Here is a 15,120-nt window from a genome sequence, read left to right as displayed (position 1 = left end):
TGTCTGCATTAACCCACAATGTTTGAGTCAAAAGAGTTTGGCTGCAGAGGGAGGGTGGTAGGGAGGAACATGGGAGGTGTGGGATGAACAGCCTGGGAGAAATTTGCCAATGCTTTTCACATGAAATGGCCAGGAGAAAGGAGGGAAAATGACTCAAAACTAGAATAAAGGAGAGGAAGACCATTGGAGAGGACACCCTCCCTGGGGGCAGCTTGCAGGGGTAGTGGGTGCTGCTGGGACCCATAGGGAGCCATCGGGGAAGCAAAAGTGGTTTCTGCAGAGTTCTCTGGGATTATGCTTCAGGGTTTCAGCAATACCCACCTCTGCCCACCTCTCTGGTAGTGCTGAGAGCTGGAGACTGACCCTCTGCTCCTGGGGTGGTGGTTTCACCGCCCTGTGGGTGCTGGCAATGCCATGGGAAGACTTTTCCTATCTCTTCCCATGTCTCAGCCTCTCCCTGGTTACAGAGGGTAAAGAAAGGACTTTCAAACTTAACTTCTTCATAAATCCCAGTGCTCTGGATTCTCCTGGTTCTCAACATCTTCACTCCCACAGGGCACCCCTTTGTCCCAGTGCCCAGGTGCCCCCATGGATCCATGGACAGAGCGTGAGGTGCCCCCAGCACCACCAGCACCACGGAGCTCAGGGTTTCCATCAATGGCAGGGCACCTTCTGGGTGTTTTGGATCACTAGGCTTTATTTGCATGAAGATAAACTGCGCGTTTGTCTGTACAATTTTTCCTTAAATAGTTGGCAATGCTTAAAAAAATGAAAAACAAAAACAAACAGGGAGAAAAATTCCTAAACCAGAAAGGAACACTGCAGGCTACGATATCCAAACAGTACAATGCTTTTGAATAAATAACCCCCCGGGATGGCTGTGGGGACTGCAGGGAGCTGCTGAACTCAGAACCCATTGGGTCCTCGCTGTCCCTTCCTGAGACAGCAGGAACAGTGTCCGGGTGGGGATTGGGTGGGCACAGAGGTCCCCCCTCTGCCCTCGCCCAGTTCCTAGTTGCCTGTCTCAGCCATGGCGGTGCTGGTGGCGTTTTTGTTGGTTTTGCAGCAGAAGTACTGGTTCCAGATCTGCAGGAAGGCTGTCCGGAACTTCTTGATGCGGAAGGCGTAGACGATGGGGTTCATGGCCGAGTTGCCGTGGGTGAGGAAGATGGCGATGTAGGTGAGGATGGGCGGGGTCTGGCAGGACGGGCAGAACAGGGTGATGCAGTTGAGGACGTGCAGAGGCAGCCAGCTGAGCGCAAACAGGAAGAGAACCAGCGCCAAGGACTTGGCGATCTTCAGCTCCTTCCCGTAGTACTTCTGGGGGTCGTTGGAGCTGGAGGACACCTTCTTGTTGAGCTGCTTGCGGATGAGGTTGAAGACCTCCAGGTAGATGAGCAACATCAGCAGCAGGGGAGGCAGGACCCAGACGAAGAAGTTGAAGTACACCATGTACTCCATGCTGATGACTGTCTCAAACTGGCACGTGATGACAAACTCTGTGTGGCTGCCATTCAGCTCCTGAGTCCTCTGCATCTTGTTGAGGTTGTTCCAGCCAAACATGGGGGTAAGTCCCACCAGAAAAGAGACAATCCAACAGCAGGCGATGGCCACAGCTGCCCGCCGCGGTGTCACCACACTCTTGTACCTGTGGGAGAGACACAGCCACAGGAAGGAGTTAGCCATGGGGATTGTGTAGCTCCAGGTGGAGTGGCAGTGCCTGTGCTGATAGGAGGATGTTCCTCCTTCCCTCCCCTGGCAGTAGGTAACAGCCTGTGCTGAAAATTGTGTTCACAGACTGGTTTCCCTGCCTGTGTCCTGGGATGGCAGAGACCCCAGACTCAATCCATGAGCTCTGGGGGTTGATGCCAAGCCAGGGAATGCATTAGCACCTGGAATGTGCTGGAGCATCCAGCCCTCCCTCTTGGAGGGAGTTCATATGCTCTGGACCCCAGCTCCCATCCAAGCACCTGCACCCAGAGCAGCAGGTCACCCTCTCCTCCTGCCACGCAACAGCCCTGGCAGATCCCAGACAATTGCCCTGTGCCTGGGGAGGAAATCGCCAGCAAAAGCATCCTGTGGGATGTGCTGGGGTGGAGGAAGGATCTGTGGGTGCTAATGGACCCCTGGGGAAGCTTTGGGCACAGCCTGTTCCTCTCCTAATGTACTTAGATTGATGAAACCCTCTTTCTTGATGGGCTGATGCCAGGGCGGGAGGAGGAGGAGGAGAGCTGTGTTCTGGCTAGGCTCTGCTCCCTCCCTGATGCCCCTGGGGAGCCACCAGGGCTGGGCTCATCTCTCCAGAGCTCTCCAAGCGGGAAGTGCAGTCTGCTGGATTGATTTTTCCCCTGGCCCTCCAGAAAGCTTTTCTTTGAAGGCTGGGCAGATTCTCAGCCCAGGAGTTATTGCTTTCCACCAGAGGGGATTGAACAAAGAATGTTTTCCTGACTGTTTGCTGGGTCTCTCCGTGCTGCTGGTGTTAACCCAACCACAGGGACCACGCGGAGGTGGCTGGCAAACCTGGATTCCCAATCCTGCTCCCTGCTGGAGGTCTGCAGCCTTTACCTGTGATGGAAATTGAGTATTTTGGGCCTTTTATACAGCCAAGGACCCAAACCCACTCTCCCTTCTCAAGACCCCTCTCATGGGCAAGGCATCAAGGTGGGAGCTTGGACTGGCACAGGCTGGAGGAGAGAACATCAGTCCCTGTGAGTCCAGAGCCATTGGTCCCTGACAGCTTTCCTGAACTGACCTAATGTGCTCTGGGAAAAGCTTCACCACGTGCCAGCAGCAGGCAGGTCCCACGGGAAGCAGGTGACAATGCGGGCAGCTGTTTCCTCTGAGAGCCAAGGCTGGCCTTGGAGGATGATTTATTCCTTGTGGGGAGGAGAGAGGCCAGGAGACCTTGGGAAAAGCACAGGCAGGGAGAACTGGGGCATGGGGAGGGCAAGGGGTGGTGGGAGAGAACTGGCCAAGTGGGGGTCAAGTGAAGGGAATGGTGAGGATGGTCCAGAGGGAGAAGGGGGTTGGCAGAGAGATGCCAGAGACTCCCGTGGGGCTGTGTGCTGACCCCTGCACCCCGTGTCTGCCTGCAGGTCCTTGGGGAGGGCTGATGTGCCCTGACACCCCACTGCCACCTCCCTAGGCTTGAACAGCCTGGGGGGCGACACCAGAAACAGCAGCACCATCCCCCTGCCCCAGCTCCTTCCCTCTTTGCAACCCCTGCAAGCTGTGCCACATTTCTCACTCCTGGGCATTTCTGGGGTCTTCTACTGATTTTGCTGGACATGCTCCCACTGTGGGTGCTCCGTGACCTGCAGAGCTGTGTGAGAGCCATTCCCCAGCAGACAAAGCTGCTGAACAGCAGCGGTGTCACCACGGTCCCCAAACATGGTCCCAGGGCTTGCAGCTGGGCACAGGGTCCCTCCCTCCTCACTACACATCCATGTCCCTCCATGATCCATATCTGTTCCTCCTTCCTGCACGTCTATCCATGGTCCGTGTCCATTTTTACCCCTTGCTGCAGTACCTGACAGCGTTTGGGAGCAGGACCTGGCTCTTCCTGCTCCTCTTTGCCCCACAAGGTTTGAGGGTGCACCTGCAGAAGCAGCCAGGGCAAACCTGGACAACATCCTCCAGCCTGTCTGTGACATGGTCACAGAAAAGTGGATGAACCAAAAAACCCACAGAAAACAGCCACATCTGCAGCTTGCTGCTCCTTCAAACAAAGAGACAGATTGGCATTTAAGAAAAGAAATGGGGAACACCTAAGGAAGTTAAGGCTGCTGGAGACTGACAGGAGTTTTTCTCCTGGTCAATAACTGGCCATTTCTGAGAACTGACAGTGGTTTTGACCATTGAAAAGTGAGATCAACCTGTGAACACCACCCTTGAAAACCTAAGCCTGGGAATCTCTCTTTTTGGTTTCCAGCTGTGAAAGGTAACAGAGTTCCAGCTGGCTCCTGTGTCCTCCCCAGGCCATGCGGCCCGGCCAGGGGCTGAGCTCGGCCTGCAGCGGTTCCTGGGCAGGGGATGGGGCTTGAGGGGATTCTCCTGAGCCCAGGATGGGATCTGCTGAATCCTCCTGGGCAGGGGATGGAGCCTGGGGGGATTCTCCTGAGCTCAGGATGGGATCTGCTGAATCCTCCTGGGCAGGGGATGGAGCCTGTGGGGATTCTCCTGAGCCCAGGATGGGATCTGCAGCGGTTCCTGGGCAGGGGATGGGGCTTGAGGGGATTCTCCTGAGCCCAGGATGGGATCTGCTGAATCCTCCTGGGCAGGGGATGGAGCCTGTGGGGATTCTCCTGAGCCCAGGATGGGATCTGCAGCGGTTCCTGGGCAGGGGATGGGGCTTGAGGGGATTCTCCTGAGCCCAGGATGGGATCTGCTGAATCCTCCTGGGCAGGGGATGGGGCTTGAGGGGAATCTCCTGAGCTCAGGATGGGATCTGCAGCGGTTCCCAGGCAGGGGATGGAGCCTGGGGGGATTCTCCTGAGCTCAGGATGGGATCTGCAGCGGTTCCTGGGCAGGGGGTGGAGCCTGTGGGGATTCTCCTGAGCTCAGGATGGGATCTGCAGCGGTTCAAGGGCAGGGGATGGAGCCTGGGGGGATTCTCCTGAGCTCAGGATGGGATCTGCAGCAGTTCCCAGGCAGGGGATGGAGCCTGGGGGGATTCTCCTGAGCCCAGGATGGGATCTGCAGCGGTTCCTGGGCAGGGAATGGAGCCTGTGGGGCTTCTCCTGAACTCAGGATGGGATCTGCAGCGGATCCCAGGCAGGGGATGGAGCCTGTGGGGATTCTCCTGAGCTCAGGGTGGGATCTGCTGAATCCTCCTGGGCAGGGGTTGGAGCCTGTGGGGATTCTCCTGAGCTCAGGGTGGGATCTGCAGCGGTTCCTGGGCAGGGGATGGAGCCTGTGGGGATTCTCCTGAGCCCAGGATGGGATCTGCAGCGGTTCCCAGGCAGGGGATGGAGCCTGGGGGGATTCTCCTGAGCTCAGGATGGGATCTGCAGCGGTTCCCAGGCAGGGGATGGAGCCTGGGGGGATTCTCCTGAGCTCAGGATGGGATCTGCAGCAGTTCCTGGGCAGGGGATGGAGCCTGTGGGGATTCTCCTGAGCCCAGGATGGGATCTGCAGCAGTTCAAGGGCAGGGGATGGAGCCTGTGGGGATTCTCCTGAGCTCAGGATGGGCTGGGATCTGCTGAATCCTCCTGGGCAGGGGATGGAGCCTGGGGGGATTCTCCTGAGCTCAGGATGGGATCTGCAGCGGTTCCTGGGCAGGGGATGGGGCTTGAGGGGATTCTCCTGAGCTCAGGATGGGATCTGCAGCGGTTCCTGGGCAGGGGATGGAGCCTGTGGGAGGATTCTCCCAGCCCCAGGCTGGGCCAGGCTCTGCTGCAGCTCCCGGGAAGCCTCTGGGGTGGCTGAAGCTTTTCTTCCCAGGGGGGTCCCTGGCTCTAATCACAGCTGAGCTGAAACCCAGGCATCATAAATACCTACTATTGCTATTGTATAAATACCTACTACAGCTTGAGCCAGATTTTAACCTTTTCACTACCCAGATGAGACTTGCAGATTTAATCCTTTGTCCAGAGAGAGGGGAAGAGAGAGAGAGAGAGTGAACAGCATGTAAAGAGACAACATAAACTATCAAAGCCAGTGAGGAAAAGAATTAAACCTCAGATGGGAAGAGAATAAGGAGATGCATTAATAAGCTGAAATATTCTTTTGTTAAAGCTATGGAGATGGACAATAATGTTCTGAAAAAAACCCCTTTAATTAATGAAAGAGTATTTTGGGGGAATGGAGTATTTCAAAGTGTGGATCTAAGCAGATGGTGAAGTAGTTGTGATCCTATGAGATGCTGGGACAGAAAAGGAGAAGTGAGAGTTTTTGAAGATTTGTGGCCCTTAAGAGACAAAGAGAAAACTTTGGTTTCCAGAGATGATCACAGAGACAAATGAAGAGAATTTTTGCCTTTGAATAACTCATCCTTAAAATGACACCCCTTGAATCACGGCCCATGAACACACCTCAGAGTGGTGTGAAATGAGAGGAAAGGACTGATGACAGAGTTTTCTGGGCAGCTGGCATAAAAAAAAATGGGAAACCATGAGAAAATGGTTTTCTTGTGAAAAACCCCATAGATTGACAAAAGAGAACTTCTTTTTCTTTATAAAGACTGATGAAAAGACTATAGCAAAGTTGGGACTGTTTAAATCCACCAGGTTTTGTCTCTGTGTTGTCAATTAAACAAAAGAATGGTTGGATGGTGGGGAAAAAAGGGTTTCTGGAGGTTTTATTCTGGTTTCTTATTCTTGTAGTTTTGTTAATAAACTTTATTCCTTTTAAGTTTGAAGCCTGTTTTGCCCTTCTCCTAATCTGTATCTCACAGCAAGAAATGAGTCAGTTTTCTAGTGATTTTTTAGCTAATGCTTTAAAACCACAACAAACAACAAGCCAAGGGGAGAGGCAGCTGCAGGAAATATGCTCCCAGGGACCTGTGTCCACTGTCTCCATCAGCCCCACGTGGAGAATGACAGAAGCTATAAAATTGCTCCAGGTTCCTCCAGCCCACCAGGTCCATCCATCCATTGGGTCTGACCATGGAGCTCTCATGGGGCTCAGCTGCTCCAAAGGCCACAAGTCCAACTTCAATTCCTTTTACCCTTTATTTTCCTTTGAGGTGTCCAGGGAATGTCTGGATGTGGCACTCAGTGCTCTGGGCTGAGTAACAAGGTAGGGATCAATTACAGGTTGGAATTGATGGTCTCAGAGGCCTTTTCCAACCTAATTGTTTCTGTGATTCTGTAAAGGGTGGAAATGCAAGATCCCAACTAATTTTCAACCCCTGCCACATGGTGGGAGGACAGTTAGCAGAGGGACAGGGACAGACATTGTTGTTCCCAGTATTATTCTTGGTTATGTCATAAAAAAAAATCTTTTATCATTGTCTCATTTTGCATAGATATGATAGGGCTGGAGTTTGGGATGGTCTGGGAGGCAGAAGCACTCGAAAATGCTGATAATGGCTCATAGTTAATAAATAATCTTATTATTCTCATCAGCACCAGAGCAATTACCAGCATCATTGCAATTTTATTACTGCTGTTATTTTTATTAACAGCTGGGACTAAAACATTCATGGCACTCATCACCCCCATCCTCATCCCCTTTGGGTTTGTTTCCTCTGCCTGTGGGAGTTTGAGCCTGGCTATAATTGGTAGATGTTCCCCTTGCCCTCCCTGGATGGTGGTTTTTGCACCTTCCCCACAGAGATGGGCACTGACCCAAGCCCTCCTGGCTGCCAAGTCTGTGAGAAAGGACCAAAGACCATCCAGCCTCATCATGAGATGGGATGGGCAGGAACTGCAGTGTAGAACAAAATTGCCTTTGAGGCTTTGGAAGATAATGCCAAGAGGCAAAATAGCAATTATTGATAGAGCTGTTTGCTCCCCAGGGGAAGGGGAGAAGTGATGGGTGGAGGCAGAGGCCAACAGATTGTCCCCAGGGGCTGCACAGGGAGACAGGGAGCAGCTCCCTAGGGCAAGATGCTGTCTCCAGGAGAGTCTGAGGATGGGGCAAACACTGAGGCCCTTTTTCTCATGGAGATCATAGGATCCTAGAATGGTTTGGTATGGAAGGGATCTCCTCCCACCACTGCCATGGCCAGGGACACCTTCCAGAATCCCAGGTTGCTCCAAGCCCCATCCAACCCGGTCTTGGATACTTCCAAGTGTGGAGCAGCCACAGCTGCTCTGGGCCACCATGCCACCACCCTGACATGGAGGAATTTCTTCCCAATATCCAGTCTAACCCTGCCCTGTGGCAGTGGGAAGTCATTCCCCCTTGTTCTGTCCCTCCAGACCTTTGTAATGGCCCCTGGCCATCACTCTGAAGACACCATCCATCCAACTTTCCCTTTGGTCCTCATTCCTCATTAAACCTCTTCTGCCACATGTTGATGTGTCCAGACCTCCACAACCCTCTCTGTTGTGGCCCAAGGAGCCCAGCTCAGCCCAGGCCCTGCTCTGGAGGTGTCCAGCCCTGGGTGGACAAAGGCCCTGTGACCATTTCAGACATTTGGACATGTCTAAAAGCACCTGGAGAACAGAGCATTCATTGCTTTCATGGATTTTTACCTTTGCCTTGAGGTCTGTCCCTGAGAGGGATGAGGGCTCCTTTCCAAGATCCAGAGGTCAACCCAAACCAAACACTCACCAAACATCTCTTGTTTTGTTTGAAAAAGCTTCAAAGACTCTAGGCCTGGTTTGAATAAAACGTGGAGGGTTTTAGCAGTTCTGTGATTAGTTTTTCTGTCCACAAAACCCTCGCTGTTGTCCAGCCAGTGCCAAGATGTGGCTTTGCTGGTCTTTGCTCTGGAGAGTTTATTTCAGTGCAATTCCTTGGAAATTAATTCACTAATGAAGACAGACCATTACTAATGAAAAGAAGCTGGAGCCAATGTGGCAGGGGGAAAGGAGGCCAAGCTGACATGAAGTTCATCTGCACGATGAACACAGCAAGAAAAAGCAGCCAGATCATGTCCTGATCTAATTGAAAGTCTCTAGACAAAAGTGCTTTGATCTCAGGGGATTTAGATTCCTGCTCCTTTCTCCTGGCTGTATCTTCCCTTCAGATCTTTCAGTGTCTTGGAGGCTGCTGTGTGGGAAAAGTCAGATGTTGGTGTTCAAAGCTGCTCAGAAATGAGAACCTAAGAAATGCAAAGTGGTATCAGGGTTCTGCAAGGGCGAGGTGAGCCACAGCTCAGGGCTGGGACAAGGAGATCCCTGGGTACTCACACAAGGTGGGAAGTGCTGCAGAAGGAACTCTGCTCGTAGAGCCTTTGTCACCTCTGATCCTGGAGGTGAAAGGTTAGTTCCTTCTTCATAGAATCACAGAATGGTAACAAGTGTGGGTTTGTGGCCACTGCTACATCTGTCACCATATGAGTGGTGGCCTTAGGAGGGACAAAGGTCAAGCACCATCAGTCAAAGCTGGGATTTGGCTGGACATTACATCTTGTTCCTACAAATGGTTGGAATGGAGAGACTGGTCCTATCAACATCCCCAGGGAAATTGTCCTGATCCCCAAATCCCAGACTGATTGCTTGTCAAAACCCAGCTGGCAAGTAAAGGCATAAAAAACTGGTTTGGTCTTTCAGGTGAGTGTCATGGGGTGATTCTACTTTTAAGATAGTTTTGAGAGCTAAGGAAGTTGAAGCTGCTGGTGACTGATGGGAGGTTTTTTCCTTGACTAATTATCGGTCATTTCTAAGAATTGACAGCAGTTTTGACTACTGAAAAGTGAGATCAGCTTGTGAACACCACCTTAAGATGTAAAGCCAGGGCTCTCTTGTTCTCTTTGGTTTCTGGCTTCTGACGAGGTAACAGGCTCTGTCTCGGCCTCCTCCCCCCCTCCAGGCCGGACAAGGCCGCAGAGGGTGAGGGGGGAGAAACGGAGCTGGCCAACCTGGTTTAATTTGTAGTTTCTGCTGCTGGACTGAAACCTGACACCATGAACTCTTGCAGCTTTTTCAAGACTTTAATTCTTTTACTACCTGGATAAAACATACAGATTACTCCTTTTTCCCAGAGAGACAGAGAGAGAGAGAGACAATCAACATGAAGAAGACAGTGAAGAAAAGAGTTAAAAGTTTTAGATAGAGAAGAGAGAATAAGGAGATGCTTTATAAGCTGAAATATTTTTCTGTTAAAGCTATAGAGATGGACAATAATGTTCTGAAAAAACTCCTTTAATTCATGACAGTCTATTGGGAGGAATGGAGTGTTCAAAGTGTGGATTTTGAGCAAAAAGTAGAGTAATTGTGATACAGTGAGGTGCTGGAACAGAGTAAAGCGAAGATTTGAGGCCTTGAGGGCAATGAGAAAACTGTTTTCCAGGAAAGCTCACAAAAACAGATAAAGAGAACTTTTGCCTTTGAATAACTCATCCTTAAAAAATGGCATCTCTAGACTCATTGACCCATAACACACCTCAGAGTGATGTGAAATGGGAGGAGTGAACTGATGACAGATTTCCGGGCAGCTGGCATCAGAGAAATGGAAAACTATAACAGAAATAGTTTTCTCGTGAGAAACTCCATAGATTAGCAGAAGAAGACTTCTGTTTCTCTACAAAAGCTGATGAAAAGACTCTAGCAAGAATTGGGACTGTTTCAAGCACCAAAGTTCCAAAGTTTTTGTCTCTATGTTGTCATGTGAACAAGGAAATAGTGGGTAGTGGGGGATAAAAGGGTTTTCTGGAGGTTTATTCTGGTGTTCTTATTCTTGTAGTTTTGTTAATAAACTTCCTTTATTGCTTTTAAGTTTTAAGCCTGTTTTGCTCTTGCTCTAATCCATATCTCACAGCAAGAAATAAGTAATTTCTGGTAATTTTTTAGTTACTGCCTTAAAACCACAACAGTGAGCCAGAAGAGCACATCTAGCCAGGACATTGGTGTCTGTTGGTGCTGGAGGCCCTGTCCTGCACCAAAGTAGCCCAGCAAACTCCATCAGAACAGTTTTTCCAGCCTGACACCTGCATCCCACTGTAAAGCCTCTTCCCAGCACTCCAGAGGGATCTGGAGGACTCTGTGTGTGTCTCCTCCCAGCACCTCTGGCTGGTTCCTCTGCAAGAGATTTGAGCTGTGGAAGAAACCTGAGAAGTGCCAGCAATACCTGGGACAAGAGGGAGTGGGAAACGTGGTTGGAGGGGATGGGCCAGGTGGTTGTGACATGGAATCTTGGCCTCAGGCTCTGCCTTGGGGACCTGATTTAAAGGAAGCTGAGGAGGAAAATCTCCTGGTATCTCACCCATGTCTGTCTGCTCAGGGTGAGGGACAGCTCGATGAGGACAATGGTGGCTTTTCTACAGGAGTCACTTTTGAAGGGTTCCCAGGGCAGGAGAGGCACCAATGGCAGCAGACACCTTTTAGCCACCACTCACATGGGTGGCTGCATCCCAAACCTCCACCTGGAACCTCTCTGGCAACCACTGAGCACAGCTCAGGGCTGCCCTGCTTCCATCACCACCAGCTGCCCCAGTCTGGAGCACTGGGACAGCCCAGGGGGGCGCGAGTGGCTGGGGTTCCCTGGGCCGTGTGCTGCAAGGAGAGGAGGGCACAGGAGCTCCAAAGATGAGAAGGAGTCCAGGATGGATGTTCCTGATGCTTGCTGGGTCCTCCCACCCACACCTCTGTGAGTGTCCTGTGTGCTCTGAACTGGATTCCAGAGGTCGTGGCTGTCACTGGAGCACTCCTGGCTGTTAACTCTGCCCTGCAGGGCACTCAAGCACAACCAGGACCACCCCACTGGGAGACAGGCGAGGATTTTCTCACCATATGGTGTCTTTCCTGCTTGGCCCAGCTCTGAGAGCAGCTGGCACGTTCCTAACCTGGAAGCCTGGCACACACGTGGTGACCTGGAGCTGCAGCCACTCCTGCCTCCCCAGAGAGGACCTGGGCATGAGAAGCCTCTTCCTTGAGCATCTCTGCTCCCAAAACACTTTGGCTCTCCTCCACTGCGGCATGAGGACATGGTTCCACACCTGGTGATGCAAACCTCTCCCAAAGCCACCAGGAGAGAGCCCAAAAGCAGGAGGAGGGTGGATGTGTGCATCCCACTGCTAACCATCCTGCTCCATCTGTGTTCAGGGTTTGGTTTTTCTACCCCAAGATGGTGATTCTGTGTAGTGATCATTCACCACTGCCTGCAAAACACAAACAACTCTGGCCAGGCAAAGCATCTGGCAAAACCTCTGGATGTTTGTAATCACCTCTAATAGCCAGTAATTCTTTAATGGATGTGGGTGAGGGTGATTATGAGGCTGAGGAGAACAAATTGATGCTGCCAAAATTGACTGGTCCCCACACACCAAAACATGGAGTCTCCAGGGCTTTGGGGAGGGCTTCACTCAGTGGTGGGAGAAGCTGCAGCTGGTCCAGAAAATGGCAAGAGAGTAACACAAAAACGGGGTTCGTGCTTTGGGCTTTGCCAGAGAAGGTTCTGGAGGGACCTGGGGAATTTGCAGATGTTCTGGGCTCCAAACAAGGCCTGGGGAAATTCTGCTGCCTTGGTGTGGGCTCAGCCTTGATGTGGGTTCAGCCTGCCTTGACACATCTCTCAGGACCTTGGAGGCATCCTGAAGTCCTTGAGGACTGCAGAGGGATGTGGGCACATCTAAGAGCAGCCCCAGGGACACAAGCATCCCCACAAGAAGCTGAGGAAATAAGGTAGAAAAGAGCTTTACGTGCTAAAATTGTTAGAAGTGGGAATGATGCCTCCATGGGGCAGCCTGGCCACGCCAGGTTATCCTCAGCCCAGACTGACAGTGCCAAAGTGAGGGTCATCGGGGATGTCCATCCAGATGGAGGTTACAGGGGTGGGAGAAGGTGATCCCACAGCTCCAGTAGTGCCTGGATCAACTCAGAGCCCAGCCACGTCCCCCCAGCTCTGCCACTCTCCTGATGTGACCAGTCCCAGTGGGATCAAATCTCAAAGCACAGCACACCCCACAGATCAGCCCACCCTGACCTCGGCACTCCCGTGTGGGCATCACCCAGAGCCTCGGGAGGTTTCCCTGCTCTCTCATGTACCTACACCCCCCAATGCCCAGCTGGTTCTGAGCTACACCTGCCACATTTCAGGTTCCAGTGACAGGATTACACCTTTTCCAGCAGAGCCAGGGAGATTTGTCCTGTCACGCCTCTGTCCCTGGGAGCTGGGAGCAGCCACAGCCTGCCAGCAGAGCTCCCCACACCCTCCTGGGACAGATCCTGGAGCTGGAGCTGTGCCTCCCTCTGGGTGTCTGTGCTGCTGGACTGCCCCAGCTCTGGCAGTGAATCACGGCCCTTGGGAACAAACCACAGCTTCCAGTAAGTGCAGAGCTCCTTTCAGCTCTCTGGCCCAGCTGTCCTCAGCTCAGAGTGGGGTGTGAGCAACCACAGCAGCTCCACCAGGGACCACTACTGACAGCTCCCCTGGGTATCCACCGTGAGCAGGAGCTGCAGGGGAAGGGGGAGCATGGGAGGGCTGGAAATCTCAGGAAGGGAGGCTGGAAAGCACACAGGTTTCTCACTGAAGGATACTTCCTTCTTCAGGTTCTGTCCTGGTGTGGAGGAGCTGCAGCTGCTGCCCAAGGAAGGTGAAGGAGTGCGAGTCACCCGCTCCGCTCAGAGAGGATTTTCCTCACATCCTCCAGCAGCGTCCCCAACAGCCAATATCAAACCTTTCTGCTCAGAAAAAATCCAAACTGAGCTTGGCTTTCAGCCTGGGCTGCACCCTGCTGTGGACTCTGTCACTGCACAGGCAGATTTCAGCAAGGACCACTCACCCCGAGCTCAGCCCCTCACCCCAGATTTGTGTGTGGAGGTCAAGCAGGGAGCTGGGATGCCCAGGCCATCCAATACCTGAGGGAAATGATAATTTAGTTTGTGTCTATCAATGAGCACTGCCCTCCAAGCCCAGACAGAGCCTTCATGCCCCAAGGGGAGCTGTGAGATCCCTGATGTCGTGGGCACTACCAGGTCTGTCCAAGGGTGCTTAGTGGGTGACTGCTCTGGACATTTCACTCTCCTGCTGGCACGTGGCAGTGTGAGGATGCACCCAATAGCCCTGGGCAGTGGGGAACAAGTCCCACTGGCAGCTCCAGGGCTCCCTCCCAGCTCTACCACGTGTGGTCAGGGCCCTCCAGGACCCCTGAGTTTTCCTGGACCTCTGGATTCTTCCTCCAGGACCCCGAGGCAGGTAGGAGGGAAGTGATTTAACACTATTGGCAGTGGCTGCAAAATCATGAAACAAGATGCAGAATCTCAGAACTGGTGATGTTCTCTGAAAAAAATGTGATGCTCTCGTCTTTTGGCTGCTGCTTTCAGGCAACAACGTTTTGAGCAAAGTGCAAGAAATGCTGCTTTAAAAAAAAAAAAACAAAACCAAGCAGAAGCTGAGATTCTTTTATAGCCCAGGACTTTGGGAATTGGGACACAGAAAAGCACAGTTTGGTCCCCAAGAGCTCACCCCAAGGGTGAGGTTGTGAAAGCTGCAGGATGGTGTGATGAGCACCACGGACTTTTCTTCACTGCTGCCCCCTTTTATATGCAATAAATTTCCTGGACATTTTTAGTGTCTAAACAGCTTTGTTGTCAAAAATAGGAATTTGCTGTGTGAGCATCTCCTTGGAGAGGGGTCTGAGTCTGAGGGTGGCTCCCACACAAGCACATCACAGGGATGAGCCCACCTCCAGCAAAAGACAATTTCAGGTGGAGCTCTCAACCCCTTGTGCATCTCCCTGGCCAGGCTGGATGGGGCTTGGAGCTTTGGTCTAGGGAAGGTGCCCCTGGCAGGGATGGAACAGGATGAGCTTTCAGGCCCCTTCCCACCCAAACAATTCCGTGATTCCACCCAAACAATTCCATGATTCCACCCAAACAATTCCATGATTCCACCCAAACAATTCCATGATTCCACCCAAACAATTCCATGATTCTGTGGCAGTGCTGGAGGTGTTTCTCACCCAGTGCTGTGGCAGGATATCAATGTGCTTGGCCAGGAGTCCCTTGCCATGCTGGGCCATCACCCTGGCCACCTCCAGAGGTGTCACACAACAGCCCTGCCCCTGCCATAGCAATTAGCCAGGAGCTGATTGTCCAGACCCAATTCAGCAGAGTATCTCTGTGATTGGATAAGTGAGGGTGAGGAATTCCCAAAGTACAAAGGAGAAGGGATAAAAGGCAGCTTTTGCCAATCTTCAGTGCAAATCCAGGGCTTGGCTGGATAAAAGTGATGGATTTTTAATTATTGCTTGTATTACACTTGATTTTCTATGCATTGCATATTTTGGTTCTTTATGCAAAAGAACCTCTTTGAAACCAGGACTCTGAAGTCAGCCCTCAAAATTTAGAAGGGAAGGAGAAGAAGGGAGGACGAAGAAAGAAAGTAGCTCTAAAAGCCACTAAAAATGCCAGATGTGGCTCTGAGAAATGGAAATGGGACAGCAGATATGAAGTGTGTGATAGGACTGGGCTCCCAGAGCCTCTGTGGCTCAGAGTCCATCCCACAAAACGTTGAGGTGCAGGAGGAGAGCAGCTGTGCTGGGAGGGAGGTGGCAGCTGAGGAGGTGCC

General features: G+C 51.9%; 1 protein-coding gene across 2 annotated transcripts in view; it reads right to left on the bottom strand.

The window, feature by feature from the left end:
• Positions 1-677: 677 nt before the first annotated feature.
• Positions 678-15,120, bottom strand: part of ADORA1 (adenosine A1 receptor) — a 28,037-nt gene continuing 13,594 nt past the window's right edge. For both annotated transcript variants that reach the window (XM_058855554.1, XM_058855553.1), the window contains exon 3: positions 678-1,648. In XM_058855554.1, coding sequence (XP_058711537.1) covers positions 1,012-1,648 — 637 coding nt within the window. In that variant the 3' untranslated portion in view covers positions 678-1,011. The remainder of the gene's footprint in view (positions 1,649-15,120) is intronic.

Source organism: Poecile atricapillus, chromosome 23 (genome assembly GCF_030490865.1).
Source record: "Poecile atricapillus isolate bPoeAtr1 chromosome 23, bPoeAtr1.hap1, whole genome shotgun sequence".
Lineage (NCBI taxonomy): Eukaryota > Metazoa > Chordata > Aves > Passeriformes > Paridae > Poecile > Poecile atricapillus.
Note: the sequence above shows the minus strand (reverse complement) of the source record. Positions and strands in the feature narration are given on the sequence as shown.